Source organism: Prinia subflava, chromosome 7 (assembly GCF_021018805.1).
Source record: "Prinia subflava isolate CZ2003 ecotype Zambia chromosome 7, Cam_Psub_1.2, whole genome shotgun sequence".
NCBI lineage: Eukaryota > Metazoa > Chordata > Aves > Passeriformes > Cisticolidae > Prinia > Prinia subflava.
Window position 1 is genome coordinate 23946121 of NC_086253.1, and position 26519 is coordinate 23972639.

The 26519-nt window shown below is 35.3% G+C and overlaps 1 protein-coding gene across 6 annotated transcripts in view; it reads right to left on the reverse strand.

The window, feature by feature from the left end:
• The window catches only part of ATP8A1 (ATPase phospholipid transporting 8A1), a 115877-nt gene that overhangs the window by 49254 nt on the left and 40104 nt on the right, over positions 1-26519 (reverse strand). For all 6 annotated transcript variants that reach the window (XM_063401853.1, XM_063401852.1, XM_063401855.1 and 3 more), the window contains 10 exons: positions 24782-24870; positions 21550-21622; positions 18089-18194; positions 16834-16916; positions 16604-16653; positions 11007-11076; positions 9939-10023; positions 6274-6413; positions 4543-4681; positions 3330-3394 (listed from right to left, as the gene is read on the reverse strand). In XM_063401853.1, the coding sequence (XP_063257923.1) occupies positions 3330-3394; positions 4543-4681; positions 6274-6413; positions 9939-10023; positions 11007-11076; positions 16604-16653; positions 16834-16916; positions 18089-18194; positions 21550-21622; positions 24782-24870 (900 nt within the window). The remainder of the gene's footprint in view (positions 1-3329; positions 3395-4542; positions 4682-6273; positions 6414-9938; positions 10024-11006; positions 11077-16603; positions 16654-16833; positions 16917-18088; positions 18195-21549; positions 21623-24781; positions 24871-26519) is intronic.

Sequence of the window (26519 nt, forward strand, 5' to 3'; positions counted from 1 at the left end):
TTGGAGGTCCCACAGAGCCAGAGGTTTGCCAATGCAACGCCCATCTACAAGATGGGTCAGAAAGAGGATTTGAGAGAACTACAGGGCTGTCAGCCAGGGAAGGTCATGGAACAAACCCTCTTGAGTGTCATCACAAGGCACGTGTTGGTCAACCAGGGGATCAGACCCAGCCAGCATGGCTTTAGGGAAGGCAGATCCTGCTTGATCAACCTGATCTCCTTCTACAACAAGGTGACATGAATAGTGGATGATGGAAAAGCTGTGAACATAAGTCTACCTGCTCTTCAGTAAAACCTCTGACTGTCTCTCAAGCCGTTCTCCTGGAGAAACTGTGTTATTGGGGGTGTGCTGTTTACTGGGTAGGAACTGTAAAACCAGCACCTGTAGGTGCTGTTTGACAGCCAGCTGAACATGAGCCAGGGTGTGTCAAAGAGTCCAAGAAGGCCAATGGCATCCTGGCCTGTATCAGCAGTAGTGTGGCCAGCAGGAGCAGGACAGTGATTGTCCTGCTGTATTCAGCATTGGTGAGGCTACACCTAAAGTCCTGTATTCAGTTCTGGGCCTGTATTCAGTTTTGAAAAGAAAGACTTTGAGATGCCAGCACATGTCCAGAGAACATGAGCTGCTGGTCTGGAGCAGAAGAGGGAGCTAGAATAGTGTAGCCTGAAGAAGAGGAGGCTCAGAGAAGACCTTATTGCTCTCTACAACTGCATGAAAGGAGGTTGTAGTGACATGGGAGTCAGTCTCTTCTTCCATGCAACCAGTGACAGGACAAGAGGACATAGCCTCAGGTTTTGCCAGGGGAGGTTTAGACTGGATATAAGAAAAAAATCTTTACTAAAAGGGTGCTCAGACATTGGAACAGGCTGCCCAGGGAAGTGGTGGGGTCACCACCCACAGAAGTACTCAAAACGCTTGTGGATGTGGCACTTGGGTACATTGTTTAGTGGTAAATTTTTTTGTTGAAACTGACCTTAATTTTTTATCAGAAGCAGACATGCCATCAGGTAGCTCCAAGAATACTACATATTAAAACAAAAACCTCATATCCCAAGACAAAACAAAACTCCAACCGTAAAACTGTCATATTTGAAATTCCTTTGTGGACATACTCCCTATGCTGAAATCACAGGCCTCAGATTACAAGCAGCATAAAAATGTCCTTTATGAAATATTTTTCATATTTCAATTAAACATTTTTCAATGAAACTGAATGTAATCAAACTATTTTCTAGTTCCAGTTTGAATTCACAAATAAATGAATAAGGCTATGTTATAATGTCTGTCTCTGATTAACAGTACTATAGTGAAATTCAGCAGTCCATTAGGTTAATATGAAGGCAAATAAAATCCAGTGCTCTTGTACACAACTATAAGAAGTGACTAACAAAACCCACATTTTGCTTGTGAAGCCAAGCTAAGCTAAGATGTTCATGAGACTAGAGCCCCAAAACAAATAACGTTCCAAAGAGTTGAGATACCTAAATACTTTCAGTTCTATACCAGCTAATACCTTTTGGGGACTGGAGAGGTGGGTGGGGTTGAGGTATTTTTCTTACAATTTCATGAATAAGGGTATTTGTTCATATAAAAGAGGATCTTTTATTTTAGCATATTCTTTGTAAGCTCAGTTCACAGAGCTGGGATACAGTCTGAACAAATATATTTTTTATTCTAACTTCCTCTGTCTTGCATGCTCAAGTTGTAACAATGACCAAATTGATGAGGTTTTTGTTTTGTTAAGTCTTTTTATTTACATGTCTTAGAGACAGGAGACTCTGCCTGTCCATAAAGGGATTAGATTTGAGCAAACTGTGTTTTAGGAGAAGCCACTGGTATGCAATGGAAAAATATTAATATTTTAACAGCAAGGGGAAGAATCATCCACTTAATGCCACTGTTCTCAGTGCAAGGTTTCAGTGTTTTTCAGAAGAGTATGCAGACCAATAAAAGCCAACCTCCTTAACTCAAATGAACCTATTAACATCTTTATATAGCCAAGAGGCTATACTTTACAGACAAGGAGAGGACTGCCACAGAGCAACTCATCTCAAAAGTCCCAAATACACCATCACCATGACACTGTGATTATTTTCTTCAAGGTTTCCTGGTTGTTCAGTTCCTGTCATGATGAGGAAATTGGGTTGTCCAGCAGCCCTCGTGGGTGCACCTATGCTACTCAAAAGCCAAAGTTTCCGTCTATGTGAATTCCTTAACAGACAATATTTCAACTAAGTATTTCAGTCTCTTGCCAACTGTTACTAGTGTGCAGAAAGGAAAGAAGAATTGTTCTACCTTTGCAGCTGCACTGACTCAGCATTCTGCAATCACAGCAGTCCATCCCTCTCTCCATTTCCTGAGACCTGATCCACTCCTCTATTAGAACTTTCAAGGTAATTTACTCAAGATAACGAGTTACACTAGAAATAGAGACTGACGTGTCATTCCAACCACACTAGCATGCAAAGGGTAGGACCCGATACACATTCATCAAACAGTAAAATGCACACCATCACATAAGGAAGAAAACTATAAATAGTCTCTTTTAAAAATATTTGCACAGAGCTAGTTTATTTTTATTTTTTGAACTGTCTCTCAGATTACATTCACCTGCTGCTGAAAAAAACCATTATATATGTTATCACCCAAACCAGATTTGCAAGTGACCAGTCTGCATGTACAAATTCAGCTGGCATAAGGTATTTGCATCTCCATGTACTCTGTACTTTGGGCATGTAAGGAAAGGATCTCAATCTCTATACAATCTAGACAATCCAGTTTGAAACAGGGAGTACAGTGCAGTTATTGAAGCTACAGTGCAGTCATTGCAGCGACTATCTTTTATTCTTAAACTATATTTATATAAACATACTATAAAAAGATACTGCCTGATAGATATTTATTGAACTTTTGAATCATCACACTAGAAGTGGTTCATTTGTAATGCTTGTATAATGTGAAGCTTCCGACTTTGAGCTTGCATGGTTGTTAAAATGTACTACATGGAATTTATCTGCTCATATTTGTGAAGTTCCTTTGGGTAGTAGGTACACTGTAATTTCAGGAGGTGTAGACTGTTTTCCAGTTATTCAGTAACATTCTATCACAAAGACCATACAGTTTTCCCAGCATAGAATACTAAAATTAAGAAAGCAAGCCCCCAGAAAATACATAAACAACATCCCCCCAAACCATGGTTTTAGCAGAATTTTCTATGTTTGTCCAGATGAATAGACAGCCCAACTTCTTTTTTATACCAACTTCACCATGATGTCTGGATATTTTAAGCAACAAAATGATGCTTCATTAACTGAGAAGATCTTACTTACATCAAGAGAGCCTTCATTTATAACAATTAGTCCCATGTTCTTTCTCAAAAGTTTACAAGAGTGACCTGTTAGGAAAGGTTTTGTTTTTAAAAATCGTTTTCACAAAATCCATTATAATCCAATATAACATGGCTTTTTTTTCCTTTAAGAGAACTACAAACAGAATTAAAAATAAGATTTCCCTAGCTGAAGTAAATGATAAAAAAAAATTCTAGTGCATTTTATAAAAGTACATACAGGTGCTAAGTAAGAACAACTAGAATTTCCCTTGCTGCAACTTGCAACTGTACTGCCTTATTCAGAGGTGCTTTAAAGAGAGTTACAGAAAACAACAAACAGATCTCCCTGAGTCTTGTCAATTTTTATAATGCAACTTGCATTTCCTTAAAAATTTGCATATATATACTTTTTAATTCTTTCCTTTTATTCTTTGATGCATTAAACAGGATGCATTTACTGTGCTAATGATGTAGGCTGCACAGTCAAAAGTATCTATCAGCATTCCTAATAAAGTGGAAACATTGGTATTACGTGTATTGCCTCAAACCTGAAGGTACTAAGGAAAATAACCTTAGATCAACTGTATCATGCATATGGAGAGTTCTTTAAGATTAGAAATAATGACAACCAATAAAAAGGGTCTGGCTAAAGCAGCTAAAGTAAGGCTTTCTTTTGGACATGTATCTACACTACAGCAGTAAGTGCTGACACGGTCACACACAAAGAATATTAAATGTTAAAAGCAGCTTTCATGTATGACTATTTAATGATACACATTCATAATTGTTGAAATTAGTCTTTTTTAACCAAGCTTCAGAATAAAAGGAAAGAATAAAAATAAATCTTTCTTAAAAGGTTATAGTATTTTAGTTCGCCTTTCTTGGAAAGAAGGAAAAATAGAGAAGGGAAACTAAGAATACTTACATTCTCCTAATATTATTCCTTCTCACTATCAAATGTACAATTTCCTATTTTTTGCCTCCTCTCTAATGTAACTTTTTCTTGCTCTTAGTATTTTAACAGAGGCAGAATCCAGCATTCCCTACCCTCCACCTATCACTGACTAAAAAATAAATTCACATTCAGATTCTGGAGTGATGTATAATACTATTTTTTACAAGGCAACTTTCCATCCTGAAAGAAATTTTACTCCATCAACTGCTATTATTTTTAAACGTGTAACAAAGACATCAAATAAATGCAAATAGAATACCAATATTGATGGCAGTCTCTTGTTTGTCCCCAGTAAGGATCCAAATTTTTATGTCTGCTTTCATGAGTGTCTCTATGGTTTCAGGCACTTTGTCTTGTAGCTTATCTTCAATTGCTGTTGCTCCGAGCAGCTGAAGATTCTGTGAAAATATTTCATACATATAGGGTTTCTTTAGTTTAAATTCAGTTTCAATGTTCCATTTATTTTATTTAACTCTCTGTATTTACAACAAGATTAATGCTCTCTAAACTCATTAATTGGACTTAGTATCAACAAATAAAGGACTTCCACTTTATTCCACGAGCTTTAACTTAAGATATCTGTGTGGCTTGATAACCACTCAAACTTTAATCAATTATTCACTTGGTAGCTCAGCAGCTTGTTCAGTCACAGCCACCACTTCCTGAGGAGTACATTTCTGATTTGAAGGCTTCAGGAGTGCTAATACCATGCCTTCTCTCTTTCAATGGTTTCTCTTCACTTTGTAAAAAAAATGCAAAACACCTGTCAACTTCTCTTGGTATTTTATGTTTGATTTTAGCTTCCTATGGAGCAAATCTACACAGTATTTGTGAATACAGCCATTTTTAAATTTCCTATTTCTATACCTTTAAAACTAGAGAAATTTTAAAGACACGATTACACATCTAATAGTGTGCTATCCTGGTAGAGGCATGGCCTGCATACTACATCCTGAGGAAGTACTTGCACAGCTTACACACAAATCTGGAAAGGTAGCAGGATTGTCATGGCATTAAAAAGTAACAAAGTTTCAAGACTGTTTTGTCACATTCAGATAAACTACTCAACAACTACTCGTTCAATAGTAACCGAAACTATATACCCTCACCCTTCTTCATCATGGATTAAACACCACAGATTTGTGAAGGTCTGAATTTTAAGCAGTTTCATCAATCTATCTCTCTCATACTTTCCGAGTGAAAAAAACCCAAAATAACCCCCTAAAATTTAAGTACCAAACTTCAAACAATGTTGGTCTCATGAATTTAACATGGGAAAAAATAAGACTAAGGGAGGCATTCCTTCTGCTAACTTGAAGCTTACAGAGTAGCCATCCTCCTCCAAAATGGATGCTGCATAGTGAAAGAGCAAGAGGCATCAGTCACATTCTGCAGCAATAAAAAATTTAATTCAGAAGAAGGAAAAAAAGACTAAGTTGAGCATAAAAAAGAAAAAAATTACCTGCTGCAGCTGGGAAAACTCTCTCCTTGTGGATACTCAAAACTTCATCAAAGTGTTAAGCAAACAAAACTAGCCCTGCTTTGAGCAGGGATTCATGTCTAGATGACCCCCTGAAGTCCCTTACAATCTTGACTATTCCATTGTTCCAAGATCATTATATAATGAAGCAGATGTTGTTTATCTGTGATTATGGTTTTTTTAAACACTAGAAGAACTCTGAAAAAAAAGCTTCCCAGTAGTTCAACCCATAATTGACACCTTTCAGCAAGGTAGCAAAAACTTTGCCAGATTAATTGTTCCTTCATTTTGATTATTTAAACTGCAAGGACTTGTAACATGACACAATTGTCAGTATATTGCTAGATTTTCTTTTTTAATAACTAAGCGTTATTCCTCAATAGTGATTCACTTTTCATGGTATAGAAAACAAGGACAATAATTAAGAAGCCACTCTTTTGCCCATCCCTCTGCCCACCCCCTCACCCCAAGCAACCCAAACCCCAGAAAGCTACATCAAGCTGCACATACTTTTTCAATTAGTTCATAAGTCTCCTCAAGTTTCAGTACTCTGTTTTGTATAGATGTAGAAGCACGGTGATAGACATCCAACCATTCTTGATAATCACTTTCTGAAATCTCAGCCACAGCAAAACACAGAGTTCTTAAGCCTAGAGAGAAAGCAGATAATGATTCAGTATTTGTTAGTCCCTTCCCTGATATGCCTGCAATGAGTATCTTTTGGAAACTGAAATTATTCTGTACTTTATGTATGCTTATGGCTGATTTTCAGATTACTGTGGCACATCTTGAAGAACTTTTTAAATAATACATAAGGCAAAAATGAAAATAAATGTCTATAAATAGAAATTTATTCAACAGAGTAACAGTTTCAAAGAAGCTGAATGTAATACAGGTGATGTATTTCACTAGAAAAAAAAATAATTTTTTATGTAAGATTTGATTTAGTTTAAACTGTAAAAAAGACTTGAAGAAATCCCAACACTTGCTGAATAAGTATGTACATTGAAAAACTAAAACTTTTAAACTGAACTGTATTTCTGAGAAAAAGATTTATAAATTTAAATGTTGCTATGGTGGAAAGAAGTAAAGTTAAAATATATCAGCATAATGTTACAACTGCCCTCTTCACCTTGCCTCAATACTCTTAGGAAATTCTAGTTTGAAATTTATCATCTATAAGCCAACTTTGAATCCCCTCATTTAACTTTCCCATCTCACAGATTGTTTCAGCTTTCCAAATCTTAAAATAAAATCATTATGTACCATTTGGCAATTTTACTTATCAACCTTTGAGCTGGTTGATATTATTAACAGATTTTTTCCTTCAGCAGAAATCTGATTTAAGCATTACAGCAAGAATTTGAAACTGTATGATTTCAGGAAATGTCTATTTTTTGACAACACACATTTACACTCAATTTAAGTAGCTAGGTGTGAATTTTATAACAGCTCATTTTCACATATTACCAGATTTCTAGAGAATGAAGTTGACATAACTCTTTATAAACTAGCCACAGTTTGAAGCCAGGAGATTTTGAAGAGGGGCAGGCAGGATTAATGTGGTTACCTTTTGGTCACTTGCCCACTTTGCCCTGGGAGGTGAACAGTACCACAACCAGGGATGGTTAAATGTAACCTTTATTTGTTCACAAATTTCTGGAGCACACAGCTCAGCACCAATGGCAATTTTGCAATTATAAGTGGTTGGGCATGAAATAATACATGTGTTTTAGATATAAGAGTCATTTAGTATCTTCAGGATAAAAACCATGTGTAATGTGGGTATTCTGACAACTAAACAGCATTAGGAACACAGTCTTTCACCATCTAGAAGAATAAACTTAAGGCTGACGACTCAACTGATTTTTTCTCTCTGGGTAATAAGGATATGCTAACAAGATCCAAAGCAATAAATATACATGAAGGGGAGGAAAGGAATCTATGTCTAACAGTGATAGTATTTCCACAATGCTTTCAACATATTTTCTGTAGATGACAAAATGAAGAAATGAAATCCAAGTGTATGGAATGTCAGCAAATAGTTTTTTCAAGGTATTTGCTTTCTCTTTTTAAATCACTGCCTAATTTTTTTTTAAATTTTAAATATTCTTCTTTTCATTGTGATTTAGAAGAACCTTCCAAATAAAATGTGGAAAACAAAACATCATTAAGCCTGCTTCTTAACAGACTGGAACAACACAGGAAAATTACAGAGGATTTTTTTATTTATCCAAGCAGGCATTAACACCCAAGCTTAATAAGTGCTTACATATAAATGCCAGCCATGCTAACCACTTCATTTTTGAACAACACACCAAGAGCAGGCAGCAAATGCCAAGGACATACTGTCCTGCCACATGAAAGGATACTCATGAGAAACTTTGCAACATAGCTGGCTGCAATTTAAATCTGAGGTAAAAATAAATACCAATTTTTTAATCAATTCCAGAGATATGTGATTTTTTTAAAAAAAGGTTGAATTTTATGCTTTTTAAAAGGTTAGAAATTCCCTCTTCCGAACAGCAGATCTTTTAATCTGTTTAAAAGAAGGATACAAAAAATATCTGAACAAACTTCTTAATCCTATCATATGTACAGTGGTTCTAAAGACAGGTGGATTTTTTCACTTTTTATCTTTATTCATTTAGTGCAACCTGACTGCTCAGGAGTTGTACTACTGATTTAATGAGAATGGTAATTAAGAACTGGATTGAAATTTTCACATCAATTCACATAGGACAACAGACAGTGATCTAATTTTGTCTTTTCTGTCTTTTCTGTAACCAAATATATACCTTATGACCCAAACCAGCTTCACACACTTTTTCATGACTAATTCTGGTTAAGCCTTTCTAGAACCCCAGTGTGTATCTGAGGCTTTGGACTGTACCATCAGTCAGATTTTTTCAGGTATAGTTCTGCTTTCAAGATCATTGTATAATTTATTCTAACTTTATTACTTTAAGATTCTTTAGGACTAACCAAATATTTCCTGCAGCAATCTTGATACAAAAAACTAACAAAAGAAACAGATCTGTGACTTGCTTCTGCTGTCACTGATAGAACCAAGAGACTGAAGCTGCTTAATACACTAGTCAAAACTCTAAATTCCATTAGAAACCAAAAGACAAAAACTAGAGAAGTCATATGCATGACAAAAAAAATGACCTTTCATGATAACAAGAATATCTGGCCCGAGATCAGTTAACAAAATGTAAGCACTGGATTTTTAGTTTGCTTTCCAGTGTAAGCTTATTTTTTAAGACACGTTAAAGATAATTTTAATGTTCTAGTAGCAGTCTATGAGAAAAATAAAGAGGAAAAAACTCTGTAGTTCAGATTCCCATAACTCTTATAATTCTGCTTCCAACTCCTCTCTACCAACTCACTGATAAATTTTAACACTATGACACTGCACAGTACAACACTATAATCCTTTCCTGAGATACTAAGGGGGGGGTATGGCATTGAACATCTAAGAACTGTGCAGAAACCTTTCTACTGTCTGCTTTTCTCATCACATATGTACGGTGAAATCCACTATAATTAAATAACTAACTGGCTGCTTGTATCAAGCATCTTAATTTTGCAGTCTTTTAAATTTTACTTACTATTCCTACTTCACAAACCCTCAGAGAGAGGTTCCCCACCTTTGGCAACTGTTTTGTAAAAGTGATTATTAAAACTGCAGACACCAAAGCAAACCATCTGCATGCTGGCAATCCCCCTTATTGGAACTGGTGACAGAAACAGTACAGCTAAAAGTTACCTTAAAAGCACTATGCTCATGATTTCAAACCATCTTTACTTTGGCTACTTCTTCCTGTGTGCCATCCCTACAGCATTCACTGGGTATGGGACATGAAAGCTGCCATGGCAAATGAGATCTTCACAGAAACAATGCGCTATGTGTTTGCTGTCTGGAAAAATATGTTCTGGTTAAAAGATTCTACTGTGTACTCTGTGGGTGTGTGTGTTGTTTTTTAGGGTTTTTTAAGCATGAAGTTATTACTGAAATTTCTTAGGAAGACTTTTCTTAAGGAGACATTGCTAAAATGTAATTTTTAAACTTAACATGAGTAAAACACTACAGCAAGACAGAACTGAAAAACTGGAAAGTTGAGCAGCAATTGAATTTCATATTTATTTTTATATTGAGTAATATCACCCACCTTCTGTAGCAAACTGCTCTAGATGTTTTAAGGTGATTTCTTTGTATTTTGAGCTTTCAGCAAGACGGTCATAAATTACAGTATCCTACAAAACAAATAAATATAGCTCAGAACACTTTAATAGAAAAATGATTTCTTTATTGGTTAGACAACACAAATCATGTAGGAAAATGGCAGAAAAAAAGAACTGTATTATTAAAGCATCAAAAATTAATAGACATAATCTTACTTCAGAAGTTAAAAAGGACATTCAAATACTCAGATTTTTTAAATTTACAAATCCTGCTATAATGCCTTATTCTTCTACATATTTGATATTATTTCCCCTTATTTTGAGAAGTGCCAAAATGTTGTCTTCCTCTTAATATTAACCCGAAAAAGTAAAATTAGTGTTTCAAAACTGCTTTTTGTAGCCAGCTTAATATACAACATATTAATAACAGTGGTTTTTTTCTTCACTTGAGATGATAAAAAATGGACATTTATATTCAACAAACTTCCTTTTCTTAAAACATTCTGGAACTGGATTTCATCTCCTTTTCCCTCAAACCTGACTTGACATACAGACTGAGAACTAATGGGCAGTTCTGCCATTCCCAAGTGCATTATGATAAGGATACCTTTCCATGGGTCCTGCTTTTGGAAAAATTTACTTCTGTGTAATATCAATAGCTGGTTAGAATTTCCATCTAGTCACTTATGCTAGATTACTATCTCTATCTAGTGATCTATGCTCAGTTATTCCAGCAAGCAATTAATACATGTTCATCCATTTTCTTGGAGTACAGAAGGAAGCAATTAATAGGAAGCATAAAGGTATTAGTACAGTACAAAGAACAGGATGAACAGGTCTGTCATACCTTCAAAGGCAGTTAGTAAAAAAAGACATTAACTAGCTCACCACATTGAACAGCTACATAGCAAAACAATGAAAATTGAAAGAGGTACATCAACATTCCTTCCCCCACATTTTCAATGTTTTTGACTGCAGTTATTACAAACTTTTCCTTTTGTATTTGTATTGATAGCATGTATTCTTTGTTACAGTGAAAACAGAACAACACTCACAGCTCCTTTGCAGTAGAGTCTTAACTTCCCTGATGGTGTGCGAACTATCACTGACATTCTCTTCCTAGTGCTGAAAGAGAAATAAATTCTCTACATAAGGTGGTTTATAAACACAAGCATTTACCAGTATTTTACCTAATAATATCAATATATGTCTTATATTACACATAGGATAAAAAGTCACTCCTATCTATTCTGAATTATGTTCTCAGCTGACTGGGATGGAAAACAGTTTTAATGTCTAACAATTAAAATGAATGCTATTTTTCTGAGCACCCTTCTCTAGGCCTTTCTCCCATCAAAATAATATTTTTGCACCTTCATTTAAATACTGTGTACTGATGACAAAAAGAAGCACCTTAAAGCACAAAGTGCTTATCATCAATATCATAAAGAGGCAGTGTGTCATGGACTGTTCTAGTTTTTTCTTCCTTCCTTCCCAGACAGCCAGAGTTGCTCATACACTGTACTGTGCTGCAATCCTGTTCTGTTACCCCAGTTTCATTTATCATGCAAAGTTTCCAGTATGCTAAGAGCTGGAATGGAGCTTTAACTTTAAAAAATTTAACTACTCTCTGGCTCTCAGTTGTTAATAAAATCCAAGTTATTTTTTCTTTTTGTCCTCGTAACTGAGGCAGAAATTGGAGGAAAGCATGGAGAAGACTGTCATGATCTGCTTTCTGTCTTCCCTTTGAGATTAGCCAACAAGCATTCTTTAGGTACAAGATCATCTCCTGTCAAGATGTGTATTTAAATCGTAAGTCTTTCAAATTTCAACTTTATAAATAAATCTACAGAAACTATTCAGGGAACAAAACATTTCTCATAAAACAGTTCAGAGTAAAACAGAGATGAAAATAAATGGTCCTTTAACAATTTTGGTTCCTGTTGGAACTGGGTCCCATTTATACATCATCAAAAAGCATTACTGTATGAATAGTTCCTGAACTTCAGACTGCCATGGAAAACATCCTGTAAATGGAATGTGGACATCAGTGAAGGAAAGAAATTTATAATTATAGGTGAAGTAATGGGCTGAAGTGTATCTTCAGGAAAACATTTTCTATTCCACCTGGGTGTGCACTTTGCTTCAAGTAAAAATTTCTGAACGGCAATATTAAATAACATTGTTACTGTCAATACTGCACAAAAGCTCACACAAAGTCATTAACTACTGCAACTTCTTTTCCATTTCAACTCTAAACCACAGATAAGTAGAATTCCAAAAAGCTTCAGACAGCGTCCAGTTGGGAATCTACTTAGACAGCACTGGAGAAATTAGGATCATCTAAACTACAGTTAAGCTGCATAAAATAAAACCAAATCTCCACATTGATTCTGGCCAAGACTGTCGAGCCCTTCTGCTACTTGCATTCATTACACTTGCCTGAATATTTACTTCACAAATAGTGGAGGAATTACAGTAGGTTAGGGGGTGTATAAACAATAATTTGATATATTTGCCCTCGACAGGTAAAAACTCAGCAGTTTTGTTCTTGTCTCACAATACCAGAAGATTGCAACCTTGAAGATCTGCATGGAGCTGCATATCATTCTACTGAACATGTATCAAAGAATAACCAACATTTTCCTGTAGCATTTTGAAACTTTAGCTATACAGACATGCACTTTCTTAGTAAAACTGCAATAAAGCTAATGACCAAGATTTACTGTCAAGGACTTCTAACTTTTTATGAGCCTTTTTATGGCAGTGACAGTTTTATTTCCTTTTCCTGGTGAACTACAGTAAGCTCCTAAATTGCAGTACTACAAATAACTGTCAGTGTGAGACCACTGTTTTGCTCTACTTGTTCTCCACTGAAGCAATGTGAGCAGCCATGAAGATGACCTGGTTACAATGCAAAAAATACTGAACAGAGATGTTTGCTGAAACAGTGACAGAGAAAAGGCCAGCAAACCTAGAAATTGGAGACATCCTGAGATACCATCAATATGCACAAAACAAGAAACTGTACTAGAACTTTTTGTCTGGAAAAGGAAGTAAATATCATAAGAAATTAGGAATTGACAAAAATCTGGTAAAACAAAAATTGGTCTGGGAGTAAAGAAGACACCATCATCTACTGACTGTCCCAAGTGAAATACAGAAATTAGCAGCACCCATTGACCACCGAATGTGGTGATGTCCTACATTCCCTTATGTCTGTGCCTCATACAACTGACTTGTACCCAATATGGAGCCTCTCCTTGAGCCAGCCCCAAGCAAATCATCCTCAAAGTGTGTTTGTATACATTCCTTTGCTAACAGTAATTTTTAATAATCTGTAATTAAAAAAAGTAGGAAAAGAAGCCCGTGTCCTTGTGTGCTATGCAATCCTGCAAACCCACTGTTGTGATCTCTGTGTACCTGCAGGCTGGGTAACCCCTTGGGCTCTTACAAAGAGGCAGAATAGCTGGTAATTCCCACTGAGTTGCAAAGGGATTATAAATACACAGAAGCATCTTAAAGGGACAGAAATACTTCCCTCAGACACATACTTCCCTCAGATTTGCCACTTTCAGAAGCAGCTCTTGATAAGTCCAGTTATACTCTACAATCTGACTTAAGATTAAATAACCACAGAAAACAAACACCACTACAGAGGTTTTGGTACTTCTTTTGTCAGCCACTCATTCTTCTTTTACTGTTAGAAGTATCAGGTCTTCAGACACAAAATCAGTGTATTCTGGAGCGTTCTGAATGACTGAGAGGAGGTAAGGCCTCAAATGCTCTAGGATGCCTTTTGTCTGCCCAGTACAACAGCTAAGACAATGTAGATTACTCATGAAACCAATAGCACAGGGGAGTCTAATCAAGGTATGAATTACAGGTAAATATACTGGCATGGTAAATCAAAAATATATGAATTCAGACAAGAAGCTTTAAACTGTAATTATCACAGTTGATTTCTGCTAGGCTATGGAGGTATGGCCTAAGGATATAGATGAAAATCAGTCATTAAATCAATAGATAGTACATACTCCAGATACTGAGATATTATTACCATATATATACTCAATACTTGCCAATGAATTTAATTCTGGTGCTAAAAATGCAAATCTTTCCTTGAGGAAAATAAGCAGATACAAATCAAAACCTCATTCAGTAGCACTGCTAGAAGTGACATGTTGATGCAAGGACTGATGTGCAATTTGTGCACTAAGAGTGGACCTTGCTTGTCCTTAATGACACAAGGAATCACACACTCAAAACCTTACTAAATTTTGCAACTGGCCCAGGTGAAAACACAGTGCATGTAGTTGGCACAGGGATGAAATCAAACATAAGGCTTTCTATGCCTCTGGATCTCTGATATGGTGCCTTGCTTTCCCCTCCCTGCAGACACATATCCTGGGAGTTGGTTTGGACTGCCAAGAGACAGCTGCTGTTTTTCTGTTTGTTACAGCACCAGGTGACAGAATACAAGTACAGCACAACACTGCACAATTCCTTCCCTAACAGTACAGGGAGGCCTGAACAGCAGACATCTGAACAACCCTTCACTTCCCAGAATTAAAGATACCACAGCATCTGTGGCATCTGAGCAGACTATCTACTGGAGGCTATGTAAATGCAGCACAAATTATTAAGACACTATTTGCCAATTTTCAGAATTATCAGTACAGTAGTTCCAGTATGCTTTCAGTATGCTCATCTGCCAGTAGGACTGACAACTACTTCCTTGCTATGAACAAAGTATAATCACTATGTTGTATAAAGTCTACGTCTCTTTTCACAGGCACAAGTGTAATCACTGAAAAAAGAGAATACCAGAAGTGACAAATCTAGCAAGTATTATTGCTACAAGTATTACTACAAGTTTTACTTCTGTAATATGCTTCTCCAGAAGACTGTCCTATCAAACGTTGACACTGTTGTGCTCTGCTCTACAGAAGAGCCTTAATCTAGCCTGCACTGCAAAGTGGCAAGGAATTAATTTGCATTTTTTCTGGGAAAAAATTGGAACACCTGAAAACACTTAAGTTTATTCAAAACAAACTACTTCTCTGAAGGTACATGCTCCTACCCATACAAATAGTGTTGTTTTGGAGCCAAAATTTCTCTTGTTATGGAACACGGGTGACCTCTAGTGCTTCCAACGAGTCAATTCCAAGCAAAGCTAAATACTGCAGAATAAGAACAAATACACCTACAAAACCAGAATACCTAATTCTAAATACCTAAAATTCCCAGATCAGTATCCACCAAAAACCTTATAGCTCCAAAGAGAGCTAAAAGCCGTTCTTTAAAGCAAGAGATTTAAAAGCAATTCTCCCACCTCCACAGAGTATCACTGTTTAAATTACAATTTTAGACCTAAGCAGAAGTTTAAAAAAAAACTATGAATCAAGACAGAGATCAAAACCAGAAACAAAGTAGCAAGCCTTCATTGCTACTCCAGAAACACAGCATGAACTTTCACAGAAGTCAAATTAACTGCAATACACTTTGCACTGCGTATTGCTAACTTACAAGAAAACAAAATGCAAGCAATGCCTGCACAAAAAAAATGACACCATGACATAAATCTAAAAAATTCATGTATGTCTTCTGCAATATATAAAACTAACATTAATTGCAAGCAGACATTAAAAGACATCAAAACTATTAGAATTACATTCTGTTGCATCTTTCATTGTTTCATATTATTATTGCTATTACTATAACTATAGGCAACTACTCTGATTTCACACAACTTACACATCTTCAGTCTGTCTCTCATGGATTGGATTGTTTTATTTATTACTTTTTTTTGTTTTGTTTTGTTTTTAGCTAAGCTCAAGGGAAATATAATATGACAGGAAGGAAAACAACAATCCCTTTCCACAGGCACAATTATGAGTAATCATTTTAAGAAAAAAAAGGAACTTCCTCTACATGCAAATCTCTTCCTTATCCTGTGCCAAAGTAAGCAACAGACCTACACAAACATTTAGAACACAGGCAGCATACACAGATACAATATAAACAGCTCTACCTAAGAATTGAAACTCCTTCCATATTTCTTATGGGTACAAGAACTTTAACACAAATTTTTTCCTGAAAGCAAAAGACATGATACTCATATCCCAAGTAAACCAACTGGTCAACACTGTAGTGATGCTGCTCAGAAGATAATGAGTCTCAGTTCAGAGTATTAAAACAAGCCATAATTATACAAGTATAATTAAAGTTAGATGCAAAATTTATTTTGTCAGTCGTGATAAATACACTTACTTTTTAATAAATCATACGGTGCCAAGGCTTTCAGAAATACATTTAGATGTTTGAGCACTTTCCTATATTATTTTTGACAATTTTTAAAAAAGTTTTGAGATCAAAGGATTTTTTAAATCTTTGAACAAAGGTAAAAGTGAAAAATAATAGTCACAATGTAGTCAACAAGAAAAAAATAGGCCTCTGAAAATGGTTTACAATAAATCAGGAAGTGTAATCTTAATCATGTACTCTGCTTTGTCTATAGTGTATTTACATATTACACAGACAATCTATACAACCTGCATACTTTGCCTGTAAAAATATAAAAAATGCAAGCATTTTTATCCATGAGAAGTGTCCAAGTATTTTCATAAAAAGACACCAAATTCAAATTTACCTTGTAAATTCCAGGACATTTAGCAGTTCATATCTCTCTTCCTGTCCCAACTGAAGAATTAAAAAAAACAAAACAGAAGGGTAAGAATTAAAAAAAAAATCTCAAGCAAAAGAACCGAAATCAACCAAACAATATGTCAATACAAATGTATCATAATGCAGTTATTCAGATTATTTAAACTAAAGCAGAAGCAAATACAGTGAATTAAAATGTTACTCCAATGTACTTACAGACTCAATGATTACTGAGTCAGGCGTCCTTCCAGTGAACACAAAATGAAGATTCCTGGCTGCTCTGACCAATGCTCCTTCATCTGCAGCAAGTTAAATAGTTATTTTACAAATGTACCAGAAAACTGTTAATCAATATTTAATCAACACAGTCCAGGCTTTTCTACTTTTCACTTACTTTTTCCTTTATGGATTTTAAAATTAAATGTAGTGCTGGAACAAACTCTTGGTTTGTTCTGTGAAAACTGATGACATGAGTTTACAGTTCAGAGAAAATAAGCTCTGAAAGGAGCACACCTCTCAGCTCAGTAATGAGAGCACTCTCTTCAAAGCACCTGGGTTAGCACCTTCCTCAGTAGGTCACTGGACACTGCACAATGCTTTTTGTTTAAGTTCTGGTTTGGAAGAGAAGAGTGGTAAGTCATTCCTGTAAATAACAGGAACTTCCACATCTACATTCAGGAACCAGCAAACACATCTCCAAAAGTCATCAGCTCCCTCCAATGGCTCAGGATGTCCGAATGGAGTTTGCTTGCAATGCCCATTAGAACACTGTCATGACCTAGTTAACTTTATTTATGGCACTACCTCTGCCCTTGTCTTTCAGCTGTTGCAGGACAGCATTCAGAGAGGCAGCCACATGGAAGCTGGGGAGCCAAGGAAGAACCTCTTCACTTTAGGTAATTTTCCTATCATAAATCTTAACACATTAGCTCAGCAGGGGTGAGCATATTTTCATCCTTCTGCCTTGCTTAATCATTTTCTGAAGTCAAAAACTGTCTATGAACCCCAATAGGCTTGAAATAGACCTTTTGCATGATAACCTTTTCTCAGTCCTTAACAGAATTTATCACAACTTCTATACTATTAAAAACATTTCTGTTTTGATTACACAGTCTCTGTTTTAAAACAGTATCATGGCTACCAAATACATAATAGGCTTATAGACTAAGCAAAGATATCAATTTGTGTCCTGATTTTATTTTCATTTACTTATGAGCACTTCCTTTAGGATTCCACAGCAATCTGACAGCACCTTAGCAGTGCTATATGGTTACTGATTCATTGCCCTTACATAATCCATGGGACATTCAAAAGTCTAAATCCTTTTTACAAAACTGACTTTAGCTGATACCAATTATTTTTTGAGGGATAAGTTTGGTTTTTTTTAATTTTGGAAGATTCTTCAAAAACAATAAACTGAATAAATTTGCTTGTTGAGTTGATAGACTATGTTTATCGAGTTGAGTCTCACCTGGGGATGCTGCTTGATATATAATTTTATCACCTTCTCTTTCTGGAACTGCTGTATGACACACTGCCATCATTGTCAAGAACTCACATATTATAGGTGCAGTTGGCTAAGAAAAAAAAGAGGTCAGCATGTAATTAATCATTTAAGCAATAAACGACCAAAATGTAATAAAATACAAAATAATAGCCCACAAAAATTTAATGAAAGGTACCTTTTCTTTAAAAATTATCTGTACACTTATTACAGCATGTAGGATAATTTTGTTCTGCGGTACTTACATACTGTTTGTATAAATTTAGTGGCATTTGCTATCATAACAATCAAAATTAGATAACCAGAAACATAGAACAGTTCAAACATCGTGGGAAATGTTTAAAGGTAAGAAGGCTTTTAGAAAACTGAATGCAGGCCTCACAAACAGAAATAGCAGAAGAATTTAGAATTAGCTGCAACTGCAAAGCTTGAAAGTAGGAAAAGTTACAACAGTACAGCAAGCAAGGACATGAAACAATAGTTTGAGTCTTAGGATTGGCTAGGATAGATCTTAATACTGCAGAAAAATATGCTTAGCAAGACAGTAGAAGGTTTTAAGTTTAATAATGGAATACTGTTTATGGTTAATAGAAAGCATACAAGCAAGCATTTTTTGAAGTAGGTGTATGTGTGGTTTTAGTGATTGGCCAGAACAATTGTCTGTAAGCTTTAGCAATATGCTACTGGCTAGAAAGTTTTTAAAATGCCCTGTAACAAAGAGATCTTTGGCTGCTGCTGGCAGACATGAGTTGTTGCCATCTTTCAATTGTCTAAAACCCTGTTATGAGGCTGATGTCACAATAAAGGCTTGAGAAAAGTCTCTGAGTGGCCCTGTCCTGTTCGTGCCCAAACCTCCAACACAAATTGGTGCCCCTTGAGGCAGGGGAGTCTTAAAATGTCTCCAGTCAATAATTTCTTAGGGAAGGTAAGTATGAATCATGTATTGAAAAAATTTTACTTTATTCACAGAAGTCTCTTTGAATGTTGTCTTTTTTACAAAAAAAAAAAATCTCTTTTATTTTTGTCTAGCATTGTATTCAACACTACTTTTTGAGAACCTTTAGAAAGATGTAGCAAACAAAAGTCACATGGAAAATCTTGCAAGATCAGATTGCTTTTAAAGAAGACATTTAAATCAATAGATCAGGCACCTCAAAGTGTAAAAAGTGGAAACAATTTAAAATTATTTAGCCAAAAGAGGGGAAAAGAAACATGTAAGTACAATAGTTGATGGACTTGACAAACATAGCTAAGAACCTTATTACTACAGCTGGCATTTGCAAAATGAATGAACTGACTCCTGAATGGCTGTTAAAAAGAAACCCCAGCATTCCCTGTAAGTGAGCTCAAAGCAGCTGCCACTTCAAATGATGGTTTCTTGTAGCATATTCATGGTATTTCAGATTTGTAGTAGACTAAGAATAACATTACAATTACTCTATAAAATACAATAACCTCTGAAAACCTAACCTAACCTAACCTGAATTCTATAGTGCAGAGACACTAATGGGAGCAGGTTCTTATTCTGTTCCATGGAGGGCCCCCAGATCCTCTAAGATGTATTCAGAAAGCTGAACTACAAATTCTTTTCCAAAGCACTTCAGAAGACATTTAAAATACAGTGGTGAAACCTCTTTTTGAATGTGTACTTGAATTTTTAAGATGCATACAAATGCATTTTTATAGCTTGCAAGCTCATATTATATATACTTAATACTTCATATCTACCAGAAAACTTGGAAGATTCAACAATTGCATGCCAAGGACACTTCAACAACAGCCGTAATAGTTGATCCCTCTTTCCAACTATGCCACACTGTTACTAGCTGTTACTAGCACTACATAAATGGCCTGTGCAGGTAAGTATAACAGTCCCCTTTGCTTCAGATACACTTGAGAATCGCTCTCAGATGTCTAACATTAAAGACTGCCCCATTTGTAACAAAAAGATGATTCACTGTCTGTCAGTTAAACTGGAACTAGCCACCTGGAAGGACAAAATTTAAGAAAAGAAAAGAGCAATTTACTTACACTCTTCAAAAAGAGGACAAACAGTTACACTGCTTAAAGTAGATGTTGGTTATGACTAGGTAAAAAAATCTTTTGTACAAACAAAAAGCAGAAAGGGGTAATGGTTTCTTAATGAGATCATAAATAACTTGTGATTTCCTGAGAAATGTATTGTCTCTTTGGGGCAAGTATCAGCCTCCAAAATGCCTCTTGCATCTCATCATGTGAAGACCGAACCTCATGGAAGCATGCACATTAACCCTGGTGTGTCAGGTTAACTCCTGACTCCTGCCCAAGCCCAGGTAAGTCACGTCAGGACGTAAGTTAGCTGGGCTTATCCCGAAAGCTTTAATGGATGTCATGACATCATCTGAACAGCAGGCGTAGCAGTAAAACACCCAGAGAAAGAATACAAGACTACTTCAACTCATAACATCTGAACCATAGCATCAAAACAAAAAAGGAGGGGAGAAAAAAAGGGTTGGATCTGATAAACATATCAGCAACAGTGTCTTGGGTTACAATGCAAGATGTAAGCAGAAGTATGTATTCTATTGCCATCTGTTGAAACCGGTTGGGGAAGTGTTTTCTTTATCTCTTTTATGATCCATTCCTCCTAACTCTGGAGAGGAGGGGGCGAGTCTCTTCTGTTAATAGGCCAGCTGTTAAAACCAGGTGGGGCAGTGCTCTTCATCTCTTCCATGACCCCTCCTCCCTCCAGGGGATATCTTCTGTTAATGGGCCATTAAGGCTCACCATTGACTGATACAATTACATCATCCCATTGTGAGGCGCTCCACCAGTGGGAGGAGCCAAGCATTCCTACCTAGATAAAAATCTGAGAATCAGAAACACCAGAGCAGCCTGTTTCCACTGGATTTCCCAGAGGAAGACTGCACCCATCTCACCACCACTGGACCTTCAGAGGAAAATTACACCCTTCTACAGGAACATCTCTGCTTCAACAGAACCACATCTGTCACTCCAGGAGGACTTAACTGGACTGCTGCCAACACCCTGACCAACAGGGTGTCAGGTTGTATTCTGACCCTACCAGTGTTTTCTTTTTTTGTTTGTTTGCTTTTTTGCACTACTGCGTTTCTATTTTTAATATTCCTAGTAAAGAACTGTTATTCCTATTCCCATACTTTTGCCTGAAAGCCCCTTGATTTCAAAATTATAATAATTCGGAGGGAGAGGGTTTACATTCTCCATTCCAAGGGAAGCTCCAGCTTTCTCTGGCAGACACCTGTCTTTCCAAACCAAGACAAACAATTACAAAAGTATTCATGCAGTCATGCTGATTTTGTATAAATACACAATTTATTTATTTTCCCTCAAAGGATATAAACTTTTGAATTACTGGAAGCAATGGTTTCATCTCACAAAACAATGATAATTATTTCTATATAACTTACATGGTTGTTTTGAAGATTCTCCAGCAATGAAACATCACTAAATGTTTTTTCTTCTCCATTTTGTGGGCCTTGCCTAGAAATTAGTAAAAAAGAGATCATTCTTAGCATGATTTGAACAGTTTATATACAAATCATCCAAACACAAATTTTGGCCTATAGCTGCTACAAAAAAGGCTGCAATCATGTATTGTGAGAAAAAGAATTGAAAAGGTACTTGTTTCACATTTCCAAAGTTTATTTAATTTAAAGAAACCTTTGTTTATATAAATACATTTAAATCCAGCAAAGTCTTTCTGCTGAATTCAGGTAATGAAGGATGAAGTAAAAATATATCCACAATGTAAGACTGAGGCTTCTTGTCTTCTGATTTCTAGAATGAGATTATAGAAGGGACACAAAAGGTATATATGCCTGAAGAGATCACATTTCATCAAGAAATTAGCAGTTTGGGGATAAATTACTAAATGTTTGCAGAAAAGTCAGTCTAGAAAGAGGTAAACAAATGAATTCAGACATCAGAGAAGTCTGTATGCAGAGGGTTTGTTTTCTGTTACTTATGATCAAAAAGAACATACAAAATTGAAAGACAAAGAAGACACAATAACAATGATGGAGTATGTACTTAAGAGATGCAAGGAGGAGATGGTTCTGGAGAAATGAAGTCATACACTAACATCTCCCAAATTGCACAAATATTCTGGGTGGATGTGAGAGCTCAAGAATGTAGATACTTTTAGGAAGATTTGTTACTGCAGCTGACTACAGACACAGTAAATACTACAGCTAAGTATTAAGACAATCTAGGTGACTTTGAATTTGAGTGAAACAAAACTGCTGAAAAGTGAATCTTAATTGAAGGAATTTTTTTCATTTACTTTGGGTCTTGCTTTGGATTATATAATCTTACAAAAGAATAAATACATTTGCTGATTTAATTTGAAGAATAAGCCATGTACACCAAAGACAGTCTAAAGATTCTCTATGAAAACCAAAAGTGAGCTGTTTCAGTCCTGCAGTAACTACCATGGAGGAATATAAAATGCAGAACCTCTTCTTTACAGCCATGCAAGGACTACTTTTTCTAACTATAATTAAAGTGAAAATTTTGAAGTATTCTTCTTCACCAAGACTTTTTTAAATGAAAAGCAAATAGATCTTGAAGTGCCAAATATTAACACCTTCAGACACATTATATTTGTTTAGAGTCTAAGCTTTAAGCTTTGTTTGCTTAAAACTTTCTGATATAAATTTTCCAGATTCTCAGTACTAAAATATGGAAAAATATTTGCAAGTGTAAGCTGTAACAAAGTGGAAAACAATTCTTTCTAATAAAAAAACCTACAAACAAACAAACAAAATTTAAAGATTTGGGATTTAGTCTATTAGTCATATTAGGGCTAGAAATGCTACTGGCACAAACAGATTTTATTATTGCAATAGATTTACACACCAAGAAATTTCAAGTATGATATTTTATAAGTGTTTCTAATATACTCTTTGCCTATAAAAGGTTTGGATTGATATTTTAAAAAGTACTGTTCAGATATTAGTTTATCCATTTCAGATGTGCTCATAAAGATATTTATGTGAGTTAGTCAAAACCAGTCTTTTTTCATTAATGGCTTATAAGCAAGCATGCTTAGTTTTATGTAAGCACTCCACTATTTTAATGAAATTACTTGTATGCAGTTAAGCACACATGCATCTTTAGGAAACATTTTCCTTCCACATCAAATGATGATGTCATGTAAGGTCAGGTCAAGTAAGATTTTGGGGTGTGCACATGTTCTACATTTTATGTGTTGCAGGGGGAATTTTTCAGGGTTTGTTTTTTTTTTCCAATCTAAACAAAGAATTAAAAATTCTAATTTAGCAAAGATTTTTTTTTTCTTCAAATGTTTTCAACAAAAGATGACAACATATTCTAATTTGTTGTGACATTTTCTTGTTGTCACTTTCAACAAATAAAATAGTGATAAAGACTAAATTACATTTTTTTTGCTGATGTATCCAAGCTTACTTTGAATGGTATCGCAAATATTTAGTTTAAGAAAGTATCATGAAGAAGCACAAGGATTCATGTAGATGACAGCAGAAAGGAAGCCAGGACTTTTCTTTCCTGAAGTCCCCGTTAAGACATTAATGTTAGTCCCAAGTGTATTTGGGTGCTCTTATCTCAGTTCCAGTTAAAAACTATGTAGTGCTAATATTCTAAAACTATCTGTAGAAAATAAAATAGCAACAACAGCATTGCGTATTTTTCAGTCTCAAATATGGATTCTTTTCCTAAACCTATTTTTGATTATTACTAACATATTACTGACTAGCAGTAGAAGTGTGGTTAAAGTTACCATAGTATCAGATATGTAATAAAAGACAAAACTTTCTCTTCAAAAAATAATTTTGAATTGCACCAGGACTGTCAGAAGAATGACTGCACTATATTTCAGGGACTCTATTAGAGATTCTATTTCAGAGTTTGCAATCTAATGCCAAAAGATTTGGATGGCATAACTTTGTGTAAGATGGTCAATGTGAATTCAATTCTGAAATAACTTCTGAGCAGTAAACTATCTCATATTTAGCTCCATCTCTAAATATATTGCTCAGTATTTTTAAACCTGAATCTTCAAGAAACAGCAGAAGCTAAATAATTTTTAGAGCTTACCAATCCTCTGAAGGAACACTAAAATCCTCAGGCTCAGGGCAATGACTGCACAAGAAGCAAGGGAAAAATAGAACAGGGAGAGGAGAAAGAATCACAAATGCTAAAAAATTAGATCATGTGTTAAAAAAGTAGTTAGTTAATAAAACAAAATTACAAAAAAAACCCCATTTTGCAACTATTTTGCTAGTGCCTAGATTGCGAGGAAAATTGCAATAATATGGTCCTTCTATTGAGACTTCACAAACTGTAACAAACCAAGTTTTTGCAAGTGTCCCTCAGGCTTTTGTTTGTAACAACATTAAACAGAGTAAACGATGGCAAAAACGTGTATTGAAGTTGCTTTACAGCCGAAAGCCTGTGGTATCTAAACTTTATTTTTGTTCCTCTTTGCAAAAAGAGAAGTCATGACAGAAGTGATCTTGTCCCTTATAAGTAACATTTCATAGTCCCAAAAAGCTGAGTTGTAGATATTTTCAGGTGTAAGTTTATTACTACAGTGTTAATCCATGAGTACATAAGGACAGGCAGAAGCACACAGATGAAGAAGTATATAAAAATACCTACCCATATGCAATTCCTGCGACTGTACACTTCTTAAATTGCATGACATTGCATGTCAGGGTACCCGTTTTGTCAGAAAATATGTATTTCACCTAAATGAATGATAAAACCCATTACACATCGACACTCAGCAGTTAGTGACATATCTAGTACATTTCCTCACTATCATCATATGAAATATTTTTACCTGTTCTGCAATTTTCACAGTTTATAGAAAAAAGCCAACAACAAAAACAATATATAAACCTGGCAGATGCACAGCCTTCATACTCATTTCCAAAGAAATCAATCAACTGAGATGTAAGGATACTTAAGCTTTCTTCAGCATACGATGGTGTACTTAACCATCCCTCACTCTATATTTTTTTGAAGCACAAGAAACAAGTGAAGATCAATTACTTCGCCAATAAACATTAAACTTCAGAAAGAAAGCAATATGGTAAGAAAAGTATGTATATGCATTTCTAAACCAATCTTTTTGACATAGAAATATCTTTTTAAAGCCAAAATATTAGTAAGGGCACAACAGTTAGAAATGCCAAATTACAGGAAAAGGAGAAATACATTCCTTTCTACTTACTCTAGATCTCCTATTTCCCTAGCATTATAAACCCTTCTGTTCCAGAAACTATTAGGTAAAGCATTTTAAAATTCAAAGATGAAGTACTTGAACCTGTGATATTTTAAAGTTCTGTTTCAACTTAATCTTAAGAAAAAAGTTAATATATGAAGAAATAAGGTCATCTGTGATGAACCAAAAATTCTGTGAGTCTCAGGTGAACTTCAATTAATTAAAATTTATTTCTAATTAAAAAAAATACCAAGGATCCTTAATTAGGAATGAATTACATTATACCTGGGACTAATAAAACTATGTATTAGTAAAAATGTTTCTGAGGAATTATGCCTTATATAAGTCAGTAGCTAGAAGAAATCTTTCTGTATCAGGTTTATGCTGCCAATTTTATATATTTTTTTTGTGTGTGGCCACAATAGGAAAGTAGGAATTGCAGCTAAGAAAATTCCATCTTTTTTTCCCAACACTAAAGTTTTGCCTTCCTTAAAACCTGAAGATCTCTTGGGGGAAATCTCTTCATTATGTGAAACCCTCATGTACTTCAAAGGAGAAACTTGTTCTTTTTAGTAGAGTCCTTTGGTGTCTACAAAAATCTGCACAAATTAAGAATCTGTCGAAAAAATGGAAGTGGAGATCCCAAGAAGCTTGATTAGCTCTTGATGGTGAAGTAGAATTTGATGAGAACACTAAGAAATGAAGACAAAAACTACTGAAGTCAAAAGGAAAGAATGTGTCTGGGAATGTGAATAACAAACTAGATGCATAGATAGAAAAAACAGATAGTGTAAAATGAAAAGTGTAGAAGGAAATTAAGATTCAACAAAGACTCTTCCACACTAGAGGAGCTTGTACTCCCACTCAAAGCCAGGAAAAGAACAAAATTTTCTGCACATACAAGTTAAAACCAGCAGGCAAAGGCTCTGTACTCCTCTATGTAGACCAGTTTTTCCAAAAAACACATCTCTTAAGTATTTGTCCCTAGGACTGCTTTGCTATATGGCTAAAACCAATTTATTATTTATTGGTTTTGGAAAGCTAGAGACAACTTTTACATTCCCATGCAATAAAGTAAAGAATCAGTTATGAAAACTTCTAGGTTAGGAAATGCAAATACATACATACTTGTCTTCATAGCACAATTCAATTAAATGAGAATGTAATTTA